Raw genomic sequence first — 21204 nt, forward strand, 5'->3', positions numbered from 1 at the left:
TTTTGCCAATCACCTTAAATCTGAGCCCTCTGGTTCTCGATCCTTCCACCAAGGGGAACAGTTTCTCCCGATCTACTCTGTCCAGACCCCTCATGATTTGGAACACCTCTATCAAGTCTCCTCTCAGCCTTCTCTTCTCCAAGGAGAACAGTCCCAGCTTCTCCAGTCTATCCACGGAACTGAAGTTTGTCAGCCCTGGAACCATTCTCATGAATCTTTACTGCACTCTAATACCTTCACATCCTTCCAAAGTGTGGTGCCCAGAACTGGGCGCAATGCTCCAGTTGAGGCTGAACTCGTGTTTGATAAAGGTTGTCGCTTTCCCTTTATGCTGCGTTGTAACTTTATGAGACTTACACCATCCATTTAGTACAGGCAACAAGAAATGTTTCATTAACTTTTATCCAAATGCTTATGCCATCCTTGGGCAGGTGAAAGGACGGTTTATAGAAAGATTATGGAGCAGTCAACGTGCCAACGCCAATATATTGTGCCATGAAACGGCAGACACCCAGGACTGGGTAACGTGCCTGTTCTCCCAGCAAGGACTGGTGTGTCTAGGCAGGAGAATAAAACAGCCCCGCCACAAAATCCGAACATTATTTAGATGAAACTGCAGGTCATTGACCTCTCTCAAAGGCTTTCTTGACATTTACTCTTAGAAATAAATAGGACACGGACCCCCAAAAAACATTTTTGAAAAGCAATTAAACTGTTTTTATTTATGTAAAAGTAAACCATTTGCAGACGTACATATAAAATGGACAATACACAGTCAGTCAACATAGTTCACCTTTGATTTCACTGGTGATGAAACCAGGCTACCTTTTATTTGCCTGGAGCAGCCATGATTTATGACCACTCATTAAAAATGATTACTTTTTTCTTTCCCTTTGTTGGCCATAATCATAGAGTCACAGGAGTTAACGGCACAGAAAGAGGCCATTTGGCCCATAGTTTCTGTGCTGGCCCTTTGCTTAGAGCAGCCCAAAACTAATTCCACTGCCCCGCTCTTACCCAAAAGCCCTGGAATTTCCTTGAGCTTCGAATGGTTATCCATTCTTCCCTTAAAAGATGCAATGGTCCCTCCGCCAAGGTCTGGGACGGATTCAGCGCGACATGCGATGCTGTTCAAATATAGGGCTAAATGGCGGTGTGACACAGGAAGAGCCGAGTTCGTTGTCCTTCACTAGCCCCTCCCCCCCATCCCGGGATGAAGCCTTCTTGTTCCTACAGCACCCCATCTTTCTCGGCAGCAACCATACCTCGGTCAACTCTGGCGAGCTGACTGGAAGGTTTACTTTTGGGGCACCTAGTCGGAATCCAAACTCCAACCGCCCATTGGAATTTTAAAAAGAGGAGGTGCTTCGTTTAAACTGCTACAGGGTAATGGCAGCCCAAGTGGGAGTTGCTGAGGCTCAGGGGAGTTTTCGTGATGAAGCGACCACGATGATTAGGCTGACCTTTCGCTCTAGTATTGGCTGTTGTGTGTCATCCTTTGCACAATAAATAGCTATCACATACAGAAGAGTTAATCAAAATAGAGAGTCAGAAATTGTAAGCACAGAAGCCTGCAAATTACAGCGAATGATGCCATCACACAAATGCCTTAAAGCCTTCATGTAAAATGCCCCTTGCCTTCTAAATCACCCGACATGAATCCATTTCGTTTATACCTTGTGAATGAATCCACTAAACCGGGGAAACATTCGTGTGATGACATTACTCAGCAATTCCCAATTCCCCTACATGGAAAAGCTCAAACAGAAATCTTACATTACCATGGCATGGAATCATACAAGTGCCACATTCATCACAATTACGCCATTAAATGCCTGTTTCTCTTAAGTGGGTAGCATTTTGAAATCCTATCATCCCTAGATTTTCTGGCCTGTGACAGTCCTGTGCTTAATATGGATGTATGGGAAATGGTTTCGAAGAGAGAGCAAGAAATTAACTTCATTACAAATAGATACAGAGCTCTGCAAGCTGACAAGATCATTTTTCACCAAAGCTGTTTTCTTGTTAGCTGACGCTACACTGTAATAGTCAAAAACTTCTCCAGTACACTACAGAACTAGGTTGTTACTACAGCAGTGCCTGGTATCAATACTGGGTGGGGGGGAACGAGCATGGTAGTTGGAAGCTGGTGAACATCACATAGGAAGGATAACTGGTTCAAAACAAAATGACTGTGTGTACTGTACTAAAGAAAAACACAGGCAACAGTGGGTGTTCAAAGCTGGAATGTCCTCTAAGTACACACGCTCTGGCTGCCTGTCTGTCTTTGCAATCTTGTCTGTGCTTGGGTGGACCTCAAGAAAAGACACTGTGGTGTCCAAGGTAAGGCATCTGCATTCAGTGGGCTCTACAAGGGCCTGGAGGCCATGGTGAACATTGGTGATAGCATTTCTTAATTTTATAAGTTCTCTTAACTTTATGGTTTAGATCCTTATTAGCTGTGTCCCCTTAAAAGGAGGGAGGTGGGGGCAATTTTGTTTGGTTTTTGTTAGCTCGGTGGTTTTATTGAAAAACGTGGCGTGGTTTTTGTTTGCTTTTCTGGATCGTGTGCAGTCTCAGCACCATCCTTGTAGCTGTTTTCACATCTTCCCCCCCCCGAAACGTCTTCCCCTCCCGCAAAGCTCTCTCCTGATTCCTCGCGTCCCGCCGATTCTGTGGCTGGCTGAATTTTGGCACCTGAACGCTGGTTACTGGGAGAGGGTGAACAGCGGGCACCATCTGTGCCTAGTTCAAGGAGGTTTGGCACAGGGACATCGGCTGGTGGAGGAAGACCGTGCGCGATAGGCGTTGTTTTGCTTCTGCCGCTTTGCGTTGCCGCTATCGTTTGCCGCATGATGTCAGTGGGTGAAGAAAGAAAACATAATTCTGCAAAATGCTGGAGTTCAGCCTGCACTGAATCCAATTTTGGCTAAGCTTGCCCTCTGCATTTCTGCGCTGGCTTCCCTTTGGGAAATGCTGCTTTTAAACAGCATTTAATGACATGATTAAAAAAAATGTATTTTGACAATTATTCGTACTTGAAACTGTTGGGTTCTGATGGAAGTATGGGTAGGTAAGCAGCCAATGAAGGAAGAATGCTCCTGGTTGTGGTCACCGTAAGTAGCCAAGTCAAGGAGAAAGTCTGAAGACTTGAGTTTGGGCAGAAGATTAAAAAGGGCTCCGCCCTTATGATTCAGCAGCTTAGGGCATAGGCAGTGACAAAAGAGTTGAAGTTTAGGGATGTCAATGGTGGCCCTGTGCCCATGAGATAGAGCAATGTATGAGAAGTCAGGTAACTTGGTCAACAGTTACCTTCAGCACCATCCTCAGATACTGAAGCAGTCCATGTCCAAATGCAGCAAGACCTGGACAATATCTGGGCTTGGGCTGACAAGTGGGAAGTAACATTCGCACCTTCCAAACCCACGACTGCTACCACCTAGAAGGACAAGAGCAGCAGATAGATGGGAACACCACCACCTGGAAGTTCCCCTCCAAGCCACTCACCATCCTGACTTGGAAATATATCAGCCATTCCTTCACTGTCGCTGGGTCAAAATCCTGGAATTCCCTCCCTAACAGCACTGTGGGTGTACCTACACCACAGGGACTGCAGCGGTTCAAGAAGGTGGCTCATCACCACCTTCTCAAGGGGCAATTAGGGATGGGCAATAAACGCTGGCCCAGCCAGCGAAGCCCGCATCCTATAAATGAATAAAAAAAAGTTATGTGATGACTGACAATGGTGATGCCTCTGATCCCTATATTAGGGATGTTCATAGGAATCATGGCAGCAGTACTGCATCATTGAGAGGAATGGCAAGTATTGGAATAAAAAACTCCCATTGCATCGGAATTGTTTCATTTCCACGATGCTTTAAAGCCAAGCACAGTGGTGATTCCAGCCGGCAATCGTACAGGGAGTAAAGCTGCTTTCCGATGTATTCCTAACTTACCACAGAAATGGCTGGATGAGCACGAAATCTGTGCCAGCGTGGTTTGAGAATCGCAGGCAGACATGGCCTGGCCCATTTTGTTATTTGTATCATCATGGACTCCCCTGAAAGTGGCTATGATTCCAAGCCTCGTCTCACCTTGTTTCCACCTTTAAGATATTTCTGTCGATGGTTCCTGTCAATAAATTCTACAGTAGGGTTTGGAAATTGGATGAGTAAAGGTGAGCACCCATTTCCTTCTCTTGCCAGCTTAAAACGGGCCTGTTGCCAGTGGATTGTTGACACATGAGCAACAATTATCACCCGAGCCCAGTAGATTATGCAACGCAGAACTGCTGGAGTCTACGGATGAAGATGGAACAACAACTTAGGTTTAGGTAGTGAATTTAATATAATAAAATGTCCCAAAGGAGCATTATAAACCACAATTTGATACCACGCTGCATAAGGACAGGTGGCCAAATGGTTTTTCATAGGCATCAGTTTTAAGGAGTATCTTAAAGGAAGAAGATGAAGTAGAGAGATTCAGGGAGGGAATTCTGGAGTTTAGGGCACAGGCAGCACTGCCAATGGTGGAGTGATTGAACTATAGAGATGACATGGAGAACAAGTGTTTTTGATTCACTCATGGGATGTGGGCGTCACTGGCTAGGCCAGCATTCATTGCCCATCCCTAGTTGCCCTTGTTCAGAGGGCATTTAAGAGTCAACCACATTGCTGTGGGTCTGGAGTCACATGTAGTCCAGAACAGGTAAGGACAACAGATTTCCTTCCCTAAAGGGCATTAGTGAACCAGATGGGTTTTTACAACAATGTCATCATCAGACTTTTCAACTGAGTTCAAACTTCACTATCTGCTATGAGTAGGATTTGAACCCAGGCCTCCAGCGCATTACCCTGAGTCTCTGAAATACTAGTCAGTGACAACACCACTAGTGATCAGCAGAACTTGCAACGTCTTTTCAGGGTCAGGGATCTTGGATGAGCACTTGAATTAATGGCTTTCAATTTTTTTTTAAAACAAATATTCACAGTTGATATTTTTAAAAAGAAACCCATCACCCATATATGTCTGCCTATCTTGTTCTCACGCTGGGTTTTGTGATCAGACTTGCAGAGAAGGTTTCAAGAATGGTTGCATTTGGGAAAGCCGCCTGCCCTTTGCCGCACCAGCCACTTTGCAATGCCAAAACTCTTCCAAAAAAAGCCGCACCCTGTCGCCATCAAAATATTGCAGCAGCATGCGTCAGCTAAAGTGGATCCATCGAAAGAAACCGTGGTCTAAGCAGCATAAGGTTAACCTCTCATTGCACAGATAAATCCATAGGCAACAAGAATTCACCCCCCCACCCCCGCCATTCTCCTGAGCAAGTTGACTCATGCTGGGGTACCATTCCACAGGCTGACCCGTCCTCTGCCATCTTGCCCAAGTGGCCATTCTTCACTCCCAAGTCAGGATAAGTGCCAGTGGGGTATTCGCCCACGCCCAGACCAATCGCATCCACGCCCAATGTCCGCAGGTGCACACTTTCCAGCAGGGGGTGATAGGGAGCTGCAACCCAATTGACTTCCTTGTTTTCTAGCCAAGAGACAGAGGCAAATGTATCCCCCCTATTGCTGGCCCAAGTGAAATCAGCTAGCAAGGCACAGATTGAGCCAGGCGCCATTCTTCATTAGGCAGTGTATTTAGCAACTGAGCTGGAAGGGTGACACTCTTTAGCAAGGATGTTGAGCTATTTTATTACTATCTCTTTAAAATATCAGATCTGTTCGTTCCAATCGGATGGAATGCCTGGTGCGCCATCAATGAATTGCTTAAAATGATAGAACTCAACAACTTCAGGTGGTGCTGATACCTTATGCATATAAACGGCCAGTCAAAACCCTGGAACTCTCTCCCTAACAGCACTGTGGGTGTACCTACACCACATGGACTGCAGTGGTTCAAGAAGGCAGCTCACCATCACCTTCTCAAGGGGCAGTTAGGGGTGGACAATAAACGCTGGCCTATTCAGCAACACCCACATTCCGCAAATAAGAAAAATGTCCCATTAAAGGACGTAGTTCCAAATCCTGTGCTGTGCTGTGCTCTCCAAGTCTTTGGAGACTGCAGGGCAAAGTACAATTTGTAAGATTTCCAGTGTGATGGACACACACTACCATCGAAATGAAGTGAAAATTTCATCCCTTAAACTGTAGGTAAGACTTCACTTAAAGCTTCCATTTTATCCTTATGTCAAGCATAGGACAGCCTGGGCCACTGGCATAGAGATTTCACCTTATTAAGGACAAATGACAACCAATTTGAGAGAAAAGTTAAACAATTGCTATTAACAGGGATTAATTATTATTGGCGCTGGTATTTGGGTGATTTCCCCCATTGAGATACAAGGCTATTAACTCAGCCAAAGGCCTTGCAGATTGTAGACTCACGGTTGTCATGGTAACATTGTATCAAGAGTTCATAGTCAAGACTATAAATGCACTCAAACCTATACCTATGAACGGTGTTTCATTCTAATATTATAGAAAGGTTTCATTGTACTATACCCAAATGACCAGGTCAACATTGACCCAGATACTTCCTGGTAACCAGTTAACAAACAGCAACCTCAAGAGGTCTGGGAGGAGGTTCGCCGCTCCTTGCCCTCCCATTTAGAGATGAGTGTGTGCTGAGGGAAGAGGGGGAAAATACATGGAACTTCTAGAAATGATATGGGGGAAATTGTAAGTTAAGAAGAAATCATATCATTCTCCAAGGGAGCAGCATTATAAGAGAAACAGCTTGTCAAACATTAGTCAATAATTTAAGATCATAACCTCTTTATTTACCTAATTTTGCACTGAGTCTGAAATATCCAGATGCAAACCACAAATTAAGGAATATAAAATCCAAGTCTTGGTACAAGACTAGACAATGGGTCCACTTTGAGGTCAACAAAAGAGATTTTTCCCTTAGTCGAAATACAGCAAGGATATAGCAGCTCAATTTATTCGGACAGGACTGTGAATGAACAGTCTCTCTGTATCTGCATTCAGTAGAAATGCTTCAAAGGGGCCTTGCTTAGAATAAAACAACAACAGAATGTGAAGATTTACACTGCGACTGCTTCACAGATCATACATAGCAGGAGACATTTTAGATAATACCAAAATAATGAAATGTCTGTATAAAAAAAAGGTCCCCACAGTATCACAACTTTAAAAGGATTCTCAAAACAATATTTCTGTCAATTTGTTTTTATGATCAATTATGTTTTCACACTGAGTGCCTCATTCAATCAGTCTCCATCTATAGCCTCTCAGCTTCTTGGACCCAGCTCAGCAATAGACAAGAAACCAGTCAGGACCAACAGATTAATCACTGGTATGGTAAGGTTTTGTGGTCATTTAGATCTTTCTGTGCTTGATGGCTTCTTCCACTTTCTCTCCTGGATATTTCTCTCGTTCCCCTTCCTCGTCATCTTTCTTTCCCGCTAATCTTTCCTCCACTCTGCCCCTTACTCCCCATCTCTGCAAGACTTCGCTAATTATATATTATGAATTACAAGTGAAAAATGTCTCTTTTAAAAGGAAGTATTAGCTTGTTTTTTTAATCAGATCCAATTTATCAACACCCCTTCACGCATAGTCCCATTTTTAGTGTATGTTTTAAATACCCTGGATCTCATTGCATTGTGCACCCTTTTACAAGAGAGAGGGGATCGGTTTCTGGCTGGGGTGATGATTACCCCGTATACAGAAGTAGGTGCGGTAAAACATTAATCAGAGACAGAGTAGTCTCGTGGACTATTTTTGATTGACGAGCCAAAGCGGCATTTCCTAGACTCCTGTCCTCCCAAACGGTCTGGATTTTTATTTGGCGTTTTGCCACTTCCCAGGAGACCATGTGGTCCCAGGTGGGGCAGGGAGTGTGATGCACTGGGCACTGCGGGGGCAACAGTGGATCTTTTCCTGTCAGTCATTGCTTGCAAGGTAGCGGAGTGCGCACCAGGATAAAAGTTGGCAGCTCCCTCACGCTCGGCTTTGTGCAGGATTCCTTTGTGCTATAAAAGTTGTGGAGCTGTAGCGAGGTCCCCACACAGGGCGGTGTTCACTCAAGTGTGAGCTACATGTGTTAACAGGCACCTTTGAAAATCCTTTCAAAACTGGTCGAACCATTTACTTCAAACTCAAATGAGCCAATAAACAAGCCGGCATTAATCTGACATAACAATCAGAGGTTTTTTCCCCTTCAATGTGGTGTATTTTTTGATTTCGATAGAGAGCTGTGCTCACTCTGGGAAAGCCCCTCCTACAGGCCTTTCATCGCACTGCACCATCCTCACAGACCCAAGGGCCTATCACGGTTCGGGTTCTCAACACACAAAAGTTTGACAACTGCAAAAATAAAAAAAGAAAAATCGCTGTGGATTCTCAACAGCTTTACAACGCTGGAGAGCCTCTCAAAACCATTAAAGCTGTTTTGAAAATATTGGTCCAGAAAGCTTTCAGGTTTCTTCTGCCCTCTTTACAAATTAGAGCTTGTGCTTCCCGAGCAGTTGCCTTCCATGTACAAGATGGAACTTACCTTTCTGGACATAAAACTGGCCGATAATCTAACCGGGAGGATTCAAGGTTTCTTACTTAAAGAAAAGCTGTTCTCCAGAATGCCATCCACTGATGATCTTCTTTTAAGGGTGGAACGATCAATCTGCCTTCGGTCATGTCGTGTTGCCAAGGTTACCTCCGAAGCCCAGCCATTTCCTTTCACTGTAGGCCACCAAAGAAGTCCAGGGCTTTTCGCAGCATTCGCTTCGGCTAATTTAAGCCTCCGTTTAAGAAAATCAAGTTTAAAAAAAAAAGCTAAAAAGCCACCTCTCTGATAAGGTTTGGATTTGCCAGGAGCCTTCACTAGTTGCCAAGGAGACAATGGGGGTCGGGCATTAACGCCTGGGGCAAAGACAGCATCAGATCCTTTCACAAGAAGCCTGGCGGTCTCTCACTGCGTTGAGCCGTTTCCAAAGATGGGGGTACCGTTCATGGCCGGGTGAAAGCCCAGAATGCAGTTGGGATCTTCTTTCATCTGTGAAGAGGGAAAGAAAATTGGACAGACATCATCAGAACCGCCGTTCGACCTTGGGCCCCAAACCTCCTCCCCTCCCGCGCCTGACCCTTAAGAAGGTTACCCGGTGACTGCCTCAATGTCCACCGACAGAAAAGTGATTGTAATTCAGGCACAACTGCATTGGACAAGTACCCATAGGGGTTGAGATTAAGGCCAGGGGTTCTGCGCCCACAAGCCTGCAAAGTAAACACAAGGAGACTCTCGGCTTAATAGCGCTTCACCACATCCCCTCAGAAAGGTCTCAAATCTCTTCACGTGCAACTGGTTGCAGTGAGGCTCAGTGCTTCTGACAGGTGAACAAACTTGGCAGGCGTCTTGCAAGCAGTAGGCTGCATTTCACGCAGTCCGCCACACAGCTGGGCCCACAGTTCCCTGGCAAGCGCCCCCCCCCCCGGTTAAGTGGAAGGGCAGAAAGGGGGCTGACGGAAGATTCCTGGCCGCTGGCGGCGGGATGTCAAGCGGGCCAACGAATGAGCCGATGGACACCCATTGTCCCTGAGCCCACCGCAACCTCAGGAGTGGCTCAGGGGTTAAATGGGAGCCGCATGGCTTTCCCGCGCCCTCAGGAAGCCTGGCAAACCCCGCCGGGTTTGCCAACAGCCTCCCGGGGGTGGGGGAGGGGCCCTCATGGTCAGGCACTCTGTGCCCGATTGAGGGACCTGGCATCCTGCTGAAAGCCAAATGAGCCAAGCCGGAATTGGGTCTAAATTTCCTCGGTCTTAACCGAAGCCATTGATCCATTTAAAGTAAACGTAGAGTTTTACAGCGCAGGAACAGGCCACTCGGCCCAACTGGTCTGTGCTGGTGTCTATGCCCCATACGAGCCTCCTCTCACCTTGTTTCATCTCACTCCATCAACATAACCCTCCCATTCCTTTTTCCCTCGGGCAGAATTCTCCCTTCGGCGAGCGGGGGGGCGGGGTCCGCTCACCGCCGCGCGGTGATGTCAGGCAGGCGTCCCAACGTCACCACACATCATTTAGATTTTCAGTTCGGCGGGCGTGCAGCTGAGTCGGCGGGCTTACCCGCCAAACTGTCAAAGGCCTATTAAAGCCTGTTGATGAATAATTGAAATAACTCAGGGAAGGCTCAGGGAATCCCTCCCCCCCCGCCCCCCAACACAGGGAGCGCTCAGCGCTTCCTGGCGCACGTCACGCTAGGCGGGTCTTAATTGGCCCGCCCACGTAAAATGGCGGCATTCGGGAACTCGCCCGCTCCCGCACAACCCTCCCGACGGAGGGGAAAATCTGTCCCTCATGTAACTGTCTAGCATCCTCTTAAATCCATTATGCCCACTTGGGACATTGAACTCAAGTTAAAATCCGACAAACAAGGTCATTGTCTGAGACACCATCTTCATGGATAAGGGATAGTATCAGAATAAGGTTTTTCCACTAACAGTATTAACATAGTTTAACAACATTTCCACTAACAGTATTAACATAATTCATATGGACAGCTGACCAGGTACCATGCCTTAGGAGAATTTCCATTGGATCAGTCCATGATTATTCTGGGCAAAGTACTGCAGTGGTTTGCCATTGCCTTTTGCATTATGGCTGACCAGGAAACTCTCCTGCTCTTACCGCCTGCCATCAGGCGTATTGGAAGGACTTACAGGCTGATAATCAACCTGCTTGGCCTCGTTATGAACGCACCCTCTATGGCCATCAAGTCCTGGAGTGGGACTTGAACCCAGAGTTTCTAGCTCAGAGGTAGGGACACTATCACTGCGCCACCAGACCTCCACTGACTTAACTTGACTGAAACACATTCAAAAACACAAAGCACCCATCCAGCTGACAAGATATAACTCTGAGTCTACTGTACCGTGCCTAAGCGAAACTCAGTGCTAAGCTACAAAGCAAGTTTCTGCTTCGCAAACTTGGATTCAACGTGCTCTAACAAGAAACAGGAGGAGGCCATTCAGCCCCTCCAGCCTGTTCCACTATTCAATCAGATTATGGTTGATTTGTATTTTAACTCCATTTACAATACTCGCATTTGATTCATATCCCTGAATACCAGTACTCAATAAAGGCTATCAATCTCAGTGTTGAAAATTTCCCTTGTCCGAGCATCCACACAGCCTTTTGAAGGGAGAGAATGCTACATTTACACCACCATTTGTGTGAAAAATAGTTTCCTAAACTCACTCTTGATGACCTCGCTCCAATTTTAAGATCGCACCTTCTTGTTCTGAATTCCTCCAGCAAAATTAGCTTCATTATATTTAATCCCTATCAAATCCCTTAATCATTTCAAAGACCTTGAGTGACTCATCCTTGAACCTTCGAAAGTCAAGGGAATACAAACCAAGTTTATGCAATCAGCCTTCATAATTTAAGCCCTGGTTTCATTCTGGTGAATCTGTGTCTCATCCCCCAACCTAATGTATCTTTACTGAGGTGCTGCTCCCAAAGAATATTTCTGAACACAGTTCTCCAGAGGGGCTGTACAACTGAAGTATCACATCCTCCCCTTTTCTATTTTAGCTCTTTTGAGATAAAGGCCAGCAATCCATTTGTCTTTTGTTCCTGTCCATAAGCTTTCAGTGATTTGTGCACCTAGACATATACCTGAATGTTTCATTATCATGAAACCCCACTCAAAATGTGTTCCCCACCTCCAATACCTATTAAAAGACTCAAAAGTGTTCAAAGAAAATGAACAAAAAGCACTTATTTTTAATGCCACTATGATTCTTTACCCCTGGGTTGCATGCAGCAGTACTGTTATATATTGTTGTGTCATCTGTAAATATCTGTAAAGAGCTAGGAACTAATTAGCGAGGAATTAATTGTGTGTAAGTGTTTGTGAGATAGTTGACGCATTGGTTTTAATTTTTCAAAATTCCCTAGATTCGGGGAAGGTTCCATTAGATTGGAAAATAGCAAATGTAACTCCTTTATTCAAAAAGGGAGGGAGGCAGAAAGCAGGAAACTACAGGCCAGTTAGCTTAACATCTGTCACAGGGAAAATGTTGGAAGCTATTATTAAAGATGTTATAGCAAGGCACTTAGATAAATTCAAGGCAACCAGGCAGAGTCGAGTTTTGTGAAAGGGAAATCATGTTTAACCAATTTATTGGAGTTCTTTGAAGGAGTCACATGTGCTGTGGATAAAGGGGAACCAGTGAATGTGCTGTACTTAGATTTCCAGAAGGCATTTGATAAGGTGCCTCATCAAAGGTTATTGCGGGAAATAAAAGCTCATGGTGTAGGGGGTAACATATTGACATGGACAGATAATTGGCTCTGTGTGATTATTACCAACATCTGGGAACCAAAAGGCAACAAGAACACATAGCAAGTATCTCATAGGAATATAAATAGGAGTACAGGTAGGCCCTTGAGCCTGCTCTGCCATTCAATACGATCATGGATGATTTTCTACCTTGACCAGAGAAGCAATGTGTCTATTTCTGTTCCCACAAGGAAATTGGAGCTTTCTTTTTTTTTTAAAACCTTTCTGGTCCTCTACTGGCCCTGTACTCACTTCCTGACAGCCACCACTGCCTCAGGTTAATTTTACCGCCAGGACTCACTAGCCTCAGGTAGGTGTCCCTGCTGTCTATTGAAAATGACAGTCGGGAAGGGAAGCGGGCAAGAATCCCGCTCTAATTTAACTGCTTGTGAGGGCAGGGAAGGGGGAAAATTCCCCCCCCTCCCCCCCCGCCATTATATTGTGCTGGATCTATTCCTTCTGAACATAATCTCGGAAGAATTGAATGAGCCCTGTGCATGCTGATTTGAACGCCGGAGAATCGGAATGGGAATTCTTGGGAATGTGTAAGTTCTATCCTTCCACATCGGAAGTTTAAATCCACTCCAGACTGTGCGGGTGCAGTGTAATGTGTCTGGCCAGTCTTAAGTAGGCCAGAGGCCACAGTGTAAACCGGATCGTGTATATGACAGAAATTGCCAGAAAAGCCATTGGGCTAGTCTGGGCAACTGAACACTGGGTGCAGCAGCCGAAATTGGGAGTTAAGCTATCTTTCATTGAACTCAGGGTCGAGGCAGCCTCTTCCACAGGCAGCTGTCCCAGGACACTCGCTGCAGCCAATGGTTACAGGAAAATAAATGATCGCATTCCGGCAAGAAACAGCCGCCAACCTAATGAACGCAAAGCGACAGCCCCAAGCTGAGCGGGGTGAGAAGTTGTGCAGATGACACTGCAGCGAATTCAGCTGGTCGACGAGAAGGAGACAATTGTACTTCTGAAGGGTTTTGTTACTGACTTTGATTACTTATGTATCACTTCTGATGTGAGGACCGGGACGTGTGATAACATTCACTGTGTAAAAAAAGTGTAATCCACCCACATTACCTCAGCTTTCTTTGATATTGCTCATTGATACCTGGTTCAATTCTCTTGCTCTAACGTTGGCTCTGTAGCTCAGGCCTCCTCTGGAGTCTGTATGTCTTTGGTGACCTAGTTTTCTCGCTCTCTCTCTCACAGTTGGCTGCCGGAATTATCCCCCGTCTAACATGGACATCAGAAACGTCAAAACTCATCAGCCATTGCTATGAAGTAACTGATGATTCTTGATGTTCACTGTTTTGCATGTGTGTACCTAAAATATTTTGATCGAAAATGTTTTTATCCATCAACGTCTCCACATCAAATCCTTGTCATGCCCATTTCAGTTGCCCTTTTCTCCTCAACTTGGATCTTCTTTGACTAACTTCAGAGATGGACATGGGCAAGTTGAGCTAGGCACACTTTTCCACCTGACGCTCAAGTGAAAGGCCGGATTTTCTCTGTGGGCTTCTGAAACCCACCATCAGAACGTAAAAAATAGGAACAAGAGTAGGCCATTTGGCCCTTCGAGCCTGCTCTGCCAGTCAGCAAGATCATGGCTGATCGGATTGTGGTCTCAACTCCACTTTCCTGCCTGTCCCCCATAACCCTCGACTCGAGGTGTCAGCTGTGGCTCAGTTCATAGCACCCTCGCCTTTGAGTCAGAAGGTTGTGGGTTCATGTAACACTCCCGGAAAACCAAGAACTGTGAATGTACTCGAAAGAGTTACATGCGATCTGTTGATAACTCGAAAGAGTTACAATCAGAGATAACCCTCGACTCCCTTGTCGATCTAAAATCTGTCTAACTCAGCCTTGAATATATTCAATGATCCCGCCTCCGCTGCTCTCTGGGGGAGAGCATTCCAAACACTAATGACCCTCAGAGAAGAAACTCCTCTCATTTCCATCTTAAACAGGAGACCCCCTTCTTTTGAAACGATTTTGAAATGGGAGTCAGGAGCTCACGCTGTGTGGGGAAACAGTCGCTTATTGTGATAACGCCCCGAGTGGACGATTAATAGCAAGAGTGTGGGCTCGCAAAGGTGGAGGGCCAATCAGATGCCTTCCAGCTTACTAGCAGCAGCAGGATGCCGTGGGAGGTAAGTGAGAGAGAGGGCGTTTCAAAATGGAGGTGCCTTCTCTCTAACATTTTAAAATTTGAAATCAAAAATGGCCTATTCGACTACGCCAGCGCTGAGGCAGGGCAGCTACAGCACACTGGAAAACAAGAGCTCCTGCTTCCAAAGATAAATGTGCCAATTCTACCCCATTAGACTCACAGGAGCCCACTCAAGCCGCAGTTTACTGAAAGCCAGAGGGACCTTTAAGCTCCGGCACTTAAAACAGCTGCAGTGACCAAGCAGCCGTCACCCCAAGCGATGAAGTCCTCCTGTCTCGTCCTCGTCCTGCTAGATGGAAGATGGGGGATTCAAGATGGTTGAGTACAGTTCGGTGCTAATGTAATCATTGTTGTGGTACACCTTTAAGTGGGTGTGGTTATGTTTCTGTGTACATCATTAGAAGGGAAATGATGCAATGTATCATGTGATTCGGACTTTATTACGAGGAAGCTCCCAACTCAAACATGTGTACAAGTTCTCCAACTGGGTAATACTGCTACCAACTTCTCAAAACCTTAATAAATGAGCCAACGCATTTTTGTGTTAACCAGTTGCATGGTTGGTGCCTTGATGTTTATCAACCAAATAATCTCAAGGAGAAGAAAAGCACAACAGCCACTATCCAAATGAAGCCGTGGGGACCAAACGGTTTTGGGGGGGGGGGGCGGAAAGCAGGAGGGTGTCGGCCATTTTGGTTGGCAGATGTCGTGTTTGACCTCGTGCTTGTGTTAGGAACGGGGCCGTTTTAAATGCAGAAGCGCAGACCCTCTGATTTGAGAGAGCTCTGTTTGCAAGGAGCTCCAAATATGAATCAATGATATTAGGCTCCCACAGAATTAACCCTCTTCAGTCAATACCCTCTAGCTTGGGGCTGAATTGAAATCTGCTCCAGAGCTGAAAGGGTCATGTTTCATCATTCCGCCAGCCCCTTGTTGTTTTGGTATTTAGTGTGCTCTGTCAAAATTAAAAACCAGGCCTTACCTTGTACAGATCCACAGTGCGCCAGCCATTTTGCTCTTCAGGATGTACGCGTGAGTATTCATTCACATGGGACAATGGGACCGTAGATGTCGAGTGAAACACGGAGAGATTTGTACTCTTACCTCCCACATGAGGTGCCAAGGAGCTGTCGGGTGGGAACGCCGTGCCATTCGGTTGGTTCACTCCGGGGAACCAGCCTGTTTGATTCCGAGCCTCTTGTCCGTGATTAGTTAGTGCAACGCTCGGATGGCTAAAGTCAAGTCTGCCCTGTTGAGAGGGAGCTCCACGGGCAGGGACATTGGGAGTGTGGGATGGTGGGTTAAAGAGGGATGCGTTTTGCTGCGATTCAACTCGACAGCTCTGCGGAGCCCTCACGTACCCGTTGCTGAGACTGTGGCTCGTTGTGATGCCTGGGTTTAGTCCGCTGACTGAGGATGGACTGGGATTGCTGGGCTGCTGCTTATAATGGTAAGACTGCTGGGCGCAGTGCTGCCCTAGCAATTTCCCGTTGGGCTGTTGGAAATGATGCTGCAGTGGAGGGCCCCGTCTGGCAGGCCGGTGCTTATGGAGGACTTGCTGCTGCACATATTGGTGCTGCATGGGACTCGAGGTCTGCAGCGGCTGCTGCTGCTGCAGAGGATGGGTCCATTGCATTCTTTGCTGCTGGAACAAGTCCTGCTGTTGTCTGTGTTGCTCTTGTTGAATCCTGTGCGCTAGGCTACAAGGCGGTGCTACCCCTTGGGTCAAGTGATTTGCTTTTGACGACTGCTGAGGAACCAGCGATGGCGCATTCAACTGCCCGGGTAAGGGTGGCATCCGAGCAGACCTCTTGCCCCGTCTCTGTGACACGTCTGGACACTGAGCCAACTGGTCTCCTGTGCTTAAAGTTGGCCGCAAACTGTTTGACTGGCACGGACTGTGCCGGTCCAGCTCTTGCTTCTTGAGCGAGTCCTGGATGTAAGACAAAACCTGGTCGTTTGTGAGCATGTCATTGAGGGGGCATTCGGAATCTGCCTCCACGCATAATGTGCTCTCCACCCAACGCATGAGCTCCAAGTCCTCAGGCCCCAAGCTTTCCAGGACGTTAGGGAGGCTGGTCAAGCCCTCATCGTTGTCATTTTGAAGCATGTCGCCCAAGATGGACAACAGATCATCGTCCTGCTTACAGCTGCTTTCCTCCTCTTTGATACTTTTCTCCCCGTTCTGGGCACAGGGTGCACTCCCACCCAGGCCACTGGCAACCGTTCCGCCAAATCGGCTGAGGGAGTACTTGGGCTCCACTGCCGGGTGCCTGATGTACACTGCCTTGTCTTGGCTCATCATGGCTCCAAGGAGCGAGTTGGGGTCCACGTATCCATTCTGCTGCACGCTGCAATCCCCATTCTCAGAGGGAAATGGGTTGGCGAGCCCAAGTATAGGGGAGTTGTGGTCATACAAGACAGCCTCCCCTGTTGAGAAGGGAAGTTGAAAGGGCATTGTGCGTTTCTGGAAGTGGTCGATGCCTTCTTTATCTCTGTGGGAAGATAAGTGAATCCTTCAATTTATGAACACGTTTTTTTTTAATATAAATTGAGACATTTAAGAACAGGCTAACAAAGAGTGTGTGTATGCAAGAGGGAGGATGAATTAGGGTTTATTGTCACTAGACTAGCACTCCAGAGACCCAGAGCAATTCTCTGAGGACCTGGGTTCAATTCCCACCATGGCAGATGGTGAAATTTGAATTCAATTTTTAAATAAAATTTGGAATTAGAAGTCTAATGATGGCCATTGTCAATTACCATAAAAACCCCCTCTGGTTCACTAATGCCCCTTTAGGGAAGGAAATCTGCCATCCTTAGTTGGTCTGGCCTACAAACCCACAGCTGAAATGGCCTAACAAGCCACTCAGTTCTCAAGGGGCAATTAGGGATGGGCAATAAATGCTGGCCCAGCCAGCGACGCCCACATCCCGTGAACAAATTTAAAAAAAACTACTGCGAGAGGACTAGGTATGGAAGATAAAGTGAGAGCTCAACAGTGTGAAAGAGCACGAGGGCCCATCTAAAGGGGTAAGTGTACATCAGCAGAGAGGAGGGGTGGGAAGGAGAACAGGGAAGCAGGTACTTTTGAGACTGAGGGAGACAAGCAGGATTGCAAGTCGGAGAGAATGCGAGAGAAACAGAGAGAGTAGGTGAGGCTACAAGAGATGGAGTGAACATGCGAGCGAATAGGAGGAGTGAGGTGAGAAAGAGCACGCAGAAAACATAGCAGCGGTGAACCTGCTATGTCAACATAGGAGTTTTAGATCAATAGAACAGAAATATTTATGTTCAACTCATCCCCCAGTATTACAGCCATAATGCTGAGTATCAAGAGCTTTTGTATATTGATGTATTAACAAAAGAGTTATTTAAAAGTTGCAAAAGGCCTTTATTTCAAATCATTTGCACCATTTGTGTGACAGCCTATTTTCCCAATCAGCTCAAGATCTCAACTGAAAGTACAGACAAACACCAATAATATGAAACACATCAAGGAGAGATGTTGGGTCTACATACGTGAGGAGTCTCTGCTTTGCTATGATGCAATCTGGCTGCCCATTCTTGTACACCAGGCGAGCATTCGCCTGGACCCAGATCCATGCATTCTGTTTCGTCAGGAGCCTGAAGATAGTTATCCCACTCTCACCTGTTTTCATCACTGAACAAGGGACAGAAATGAATCATTTAAAGCTGCCCAGTCCAGGCACTGCAATGTTGGGTCGGGGTTGTGGAAATGGAGAGAAAGATTGAAAAAGAGAGTGCGAAAGATGGGAAAAAGAGAGACAATAAAAGCACAAGAGAAAGCGAGAGGGGAAGGGAGTGTGAAAGACAGAGTGCCAAAGAGAGCGCATGTGCAAGAGAGAGCTCATGCGAGACGGTGAGCGAAATAGAACGACTAAAAGGGAGAACAAGTGAAAGAGAGAGAGCACACAAAAAAGAGAGAGCATGCAAAAGAGAGCACATGAAAGAGAGAGAAAGCAAAAGACAGAGAGAGAGAGTGAGTGAAAGAGAAGGCGCGTGAGAGATAGAGCATGTGGAGGAGATAGATTGTAAAAGAAAGAAAACCAAAAAAAAGTGCCAAAGAGAGCAGAGAGCGTATGAAAGAGAGAGACATCACACAAGAGAGAGAGCAAAGAGAGAGCACGTGCAAAAGGGAGAGTGCGCAAGAGAGCGTGCTAAAAAGAGAGCATGCGCAAAAGAGAGAGCATGTGAAAGAGCAAGAGAGTACATGCAAAAGTGCAAGAGAGCACGCAAGAAAGAGAGAGAGCACGCAAGAGAGCAAGCACGCAAGAAAGAGAGAGCACGCAAGAAAGAGAGAGCATGCAAGAGAGAGAGCACGCAAGAGAGAGAGCACGCAAGAGAGAGAGAGAGCACGCAAGAAAGAGAGAGCACGCAAGAAAGAGAGAGAGCACGCAAGAAAGAGAGAGAGCACGCAAGAAAGAGAGAGAGCACGCGAGAGAGAGAGAGAGCACGCAAGAAAGAGAGCACGCAAGAAAGAAAGAGAGCATGCAAGAAAGAGAGAGAGCACGCAAGAAAGAGAGAGAGCACGCAAGAAAGAGAGAGAGCACGCAAGAAAGAGAGAGAGCACGCAAGAAAGAGAGAGCACGCAAGAAAGAGAGAGAGCACGCAAGAAAGAGAGGCAGCACGCAAGAAAGAGAGAGAACATGCAAGAGAGAGCACGCAAGAAAGAGAGAGAGCACGCAAGAAAGAGAGAGAACACGCAAGAGAGAGCACGCAAGAAAGAGAGAGAACACGCAAGAGAGAGCACGCGAGAGAGAGAGAGAGAGCACGCAAGAAAGAGAGAGAGCACGCAAGAAAGAGAGAGAGCACGCAAGAAAGAGAGAGAGCACGCAAGAAAGAGAGAGAGCACGCAAGAGAGAGCACGCAAGAAAGAGAGAGAGCACGCAAGAGAGAGCACGCGAGAGAGAGAGAGAGAGCACGCAAGAAAGAGAGAGAGCACGCAAGAAAGAGAGAGAGCACGCAAGAGAGAGCACGCAAGAAAGAGAGAGAGCACGCAAGAGAGAGCACGCAAGAAAGAGAGAGAGCACGCAAGAAAGAGAGAGAGAACGCAAGAAAGAGAGAGAGCACGCAAGAAAGAGAGAGAGCACGCAAGAGAGAGCACGCAAGAAAGAGAGAGAGCACGCAAGAGAGAGCACGCGAGAGAGAGAGAGAGCACGCAAGAAAGAGAGCACGCAAGAAAGAGAGAGAGCACGCAAGTAAGAGAGAGCACGCAAGAAAGAGAGAGAGCACGCAAGAAAGAGAGAGAGCACGCAAGAAAGAGAGAGAGCACGCAAGAAAGAGAGAGAGCACGCAAGAGAGAGCACGCAAGAAAGAGAGAGAGCACGCAACAAAGAGAGAGAGCACGCAAGAAAGAGAGAGAGCACGCAAGAGAGAGCACGCGAGAGAGAGAGAGAGCACGCAAGAAAGAGAGAGAGCACGCAAGAAAGAGAGAGAGCACGCAAGAAAGAGAGAGAGCACGCAAGAAAGAGAGAGAGCACGCGAGAGAGAGAGAGAGCACGCAAGAAAGAGAGCACGCAAGAAAGAGAGAGAGCACGCAAGAAAGAGAGAGAGCACGCAAGAAAGAGAGAGAGCACGCAAGAAAGAGAGAGAGCACGCAAGAAAGAGAGAGAGCACACAAGAAAGAGAGAGAGCACGCAAGAAAGAGAGACAGCACGCAAGAAAGAGAGACAGCACGCAAGAAAGAGAGAGAACACGCAAGAGAGAGCACGCAAGAAAGAGAGAGAGCACGCAAGAAAGAGAGAGAACACGCAAGAAAGAGAGAGAGCACACAAGAAAGAGAGAGAGCACGCAAGAAAGAGAGAGAGCACGCAAGAAAGAGAGAGCATGCAAGAAAGAGAGAGAGCACGCAAGAAAGAGAGAGAGCACGCAAGAAAGAGAGAGAGCACGCAAGAGAGAGAGAGAGCATGCAAGAAAGAGGGAGAGCACACAAGAGAGAGAGCACGCAAGAGAGAGAGAGCACGCAAGAGAGAGAGAGAGCACGCAAGAAAGAGAGAGAGCACGCAAGAGAGAGAGAGAGCATGCAAGAGAGAGAGAGAGCACGCAAGAGAGAGAGAGAGCACGCAAGAAAGAGAGAGAGCACACAAGAGAGAGAGCACACAAGAAAGAGAGAGAGCATGCAAGAAAGAGAGAGCACACAAGAGAGAGAGAGAGCACGCAAGAGAGAGAGAGAGCACGCAAGAGAGAGAGCACGCAAGAGAGAGAGCACGCAAGAGAGAGAGCACACAAGAAAGAGAGAGAGCACGCAAGAGAGAGAGAGAGCACGCAAAAGAGAGAGAGCACGCAAGAAAGAGAGAGAGCACGCAAGAGAGAGAGAGAGCACGCAAGAGAGAGCATGCAAGAAAGAGAGAGAGCACGCGAGAAAGAGAGAGAGCACGCGAGAGAGAGAGAGAGCACGCAAGAGAGAGAGAGAGCACGCAAGAGAGAGAGCACACAAGAAAGAGAGAGAGCACGCAAGAGAGAGAGAGAGCACGCAAAAGAGAGAGAGCACGCAAGAAAGAGAGAGAGCACGCAAGAGAGAGAGAGAGCACGCAAGAGAGAGAGAGCACGCAAGAAAGAGAGAGAGCACGCGAGAAAGAGAGAGAGCACGCGAGAGAGAGAGAGAGCACGCAAGAAAGAGAGCACGCAAGAAAGAGAGAGCACGCAAGAAAGAGAGAGAGCACGCAAGAAAGAGAGAGAGCACGCAAGAAAGA

General features: G+C 46.9%; 1 protein-coding gene across 1 annotated transcript in view; it reads right to left on the bottom strand.

Moving 5' to 3' along the window:
* Positions 1-691: 691 nt before the first annotated feature.
* Positions 692-21204, bottom strand: part of LOC144672754 (aryl hydrocarbon receptor-like) — a 107154-nt gene continuing 86641 nt past the window's right edge. Inside the window, exons 9-11 of the mRNA XM_078534719.1 lie at positions 18011-18152; positions 15471-16983; positions 692-9021 (exon numbers count right to left, since the gene is read on the bottom strand). Coding sequence (XP_078390845.1) covers positions 8938-9021; positions 15471-16983; positions 18011-18152 — 1739 coding nt within the window. The 3' untranslated portion in view covers positions 692-8937. The remainder of the gene's footprint in view (positions 9022-15470; positions 16984-18010; positions 18153-21204) is intronic.

This window comes from Cetorhinus maximus, chromosome X, assembly GCF_964194155.1.
Source record: "Cetorhinus maximus chromosome X, sCetMax3.hap1.1, whole genome shotgun sequence".
NCBI lineage: Eukaryota > Metazoa > Chordata > Chondrichthyes > Lamniformes > Cetorhinidae > Cetorhinus > Cetorhinus maximus.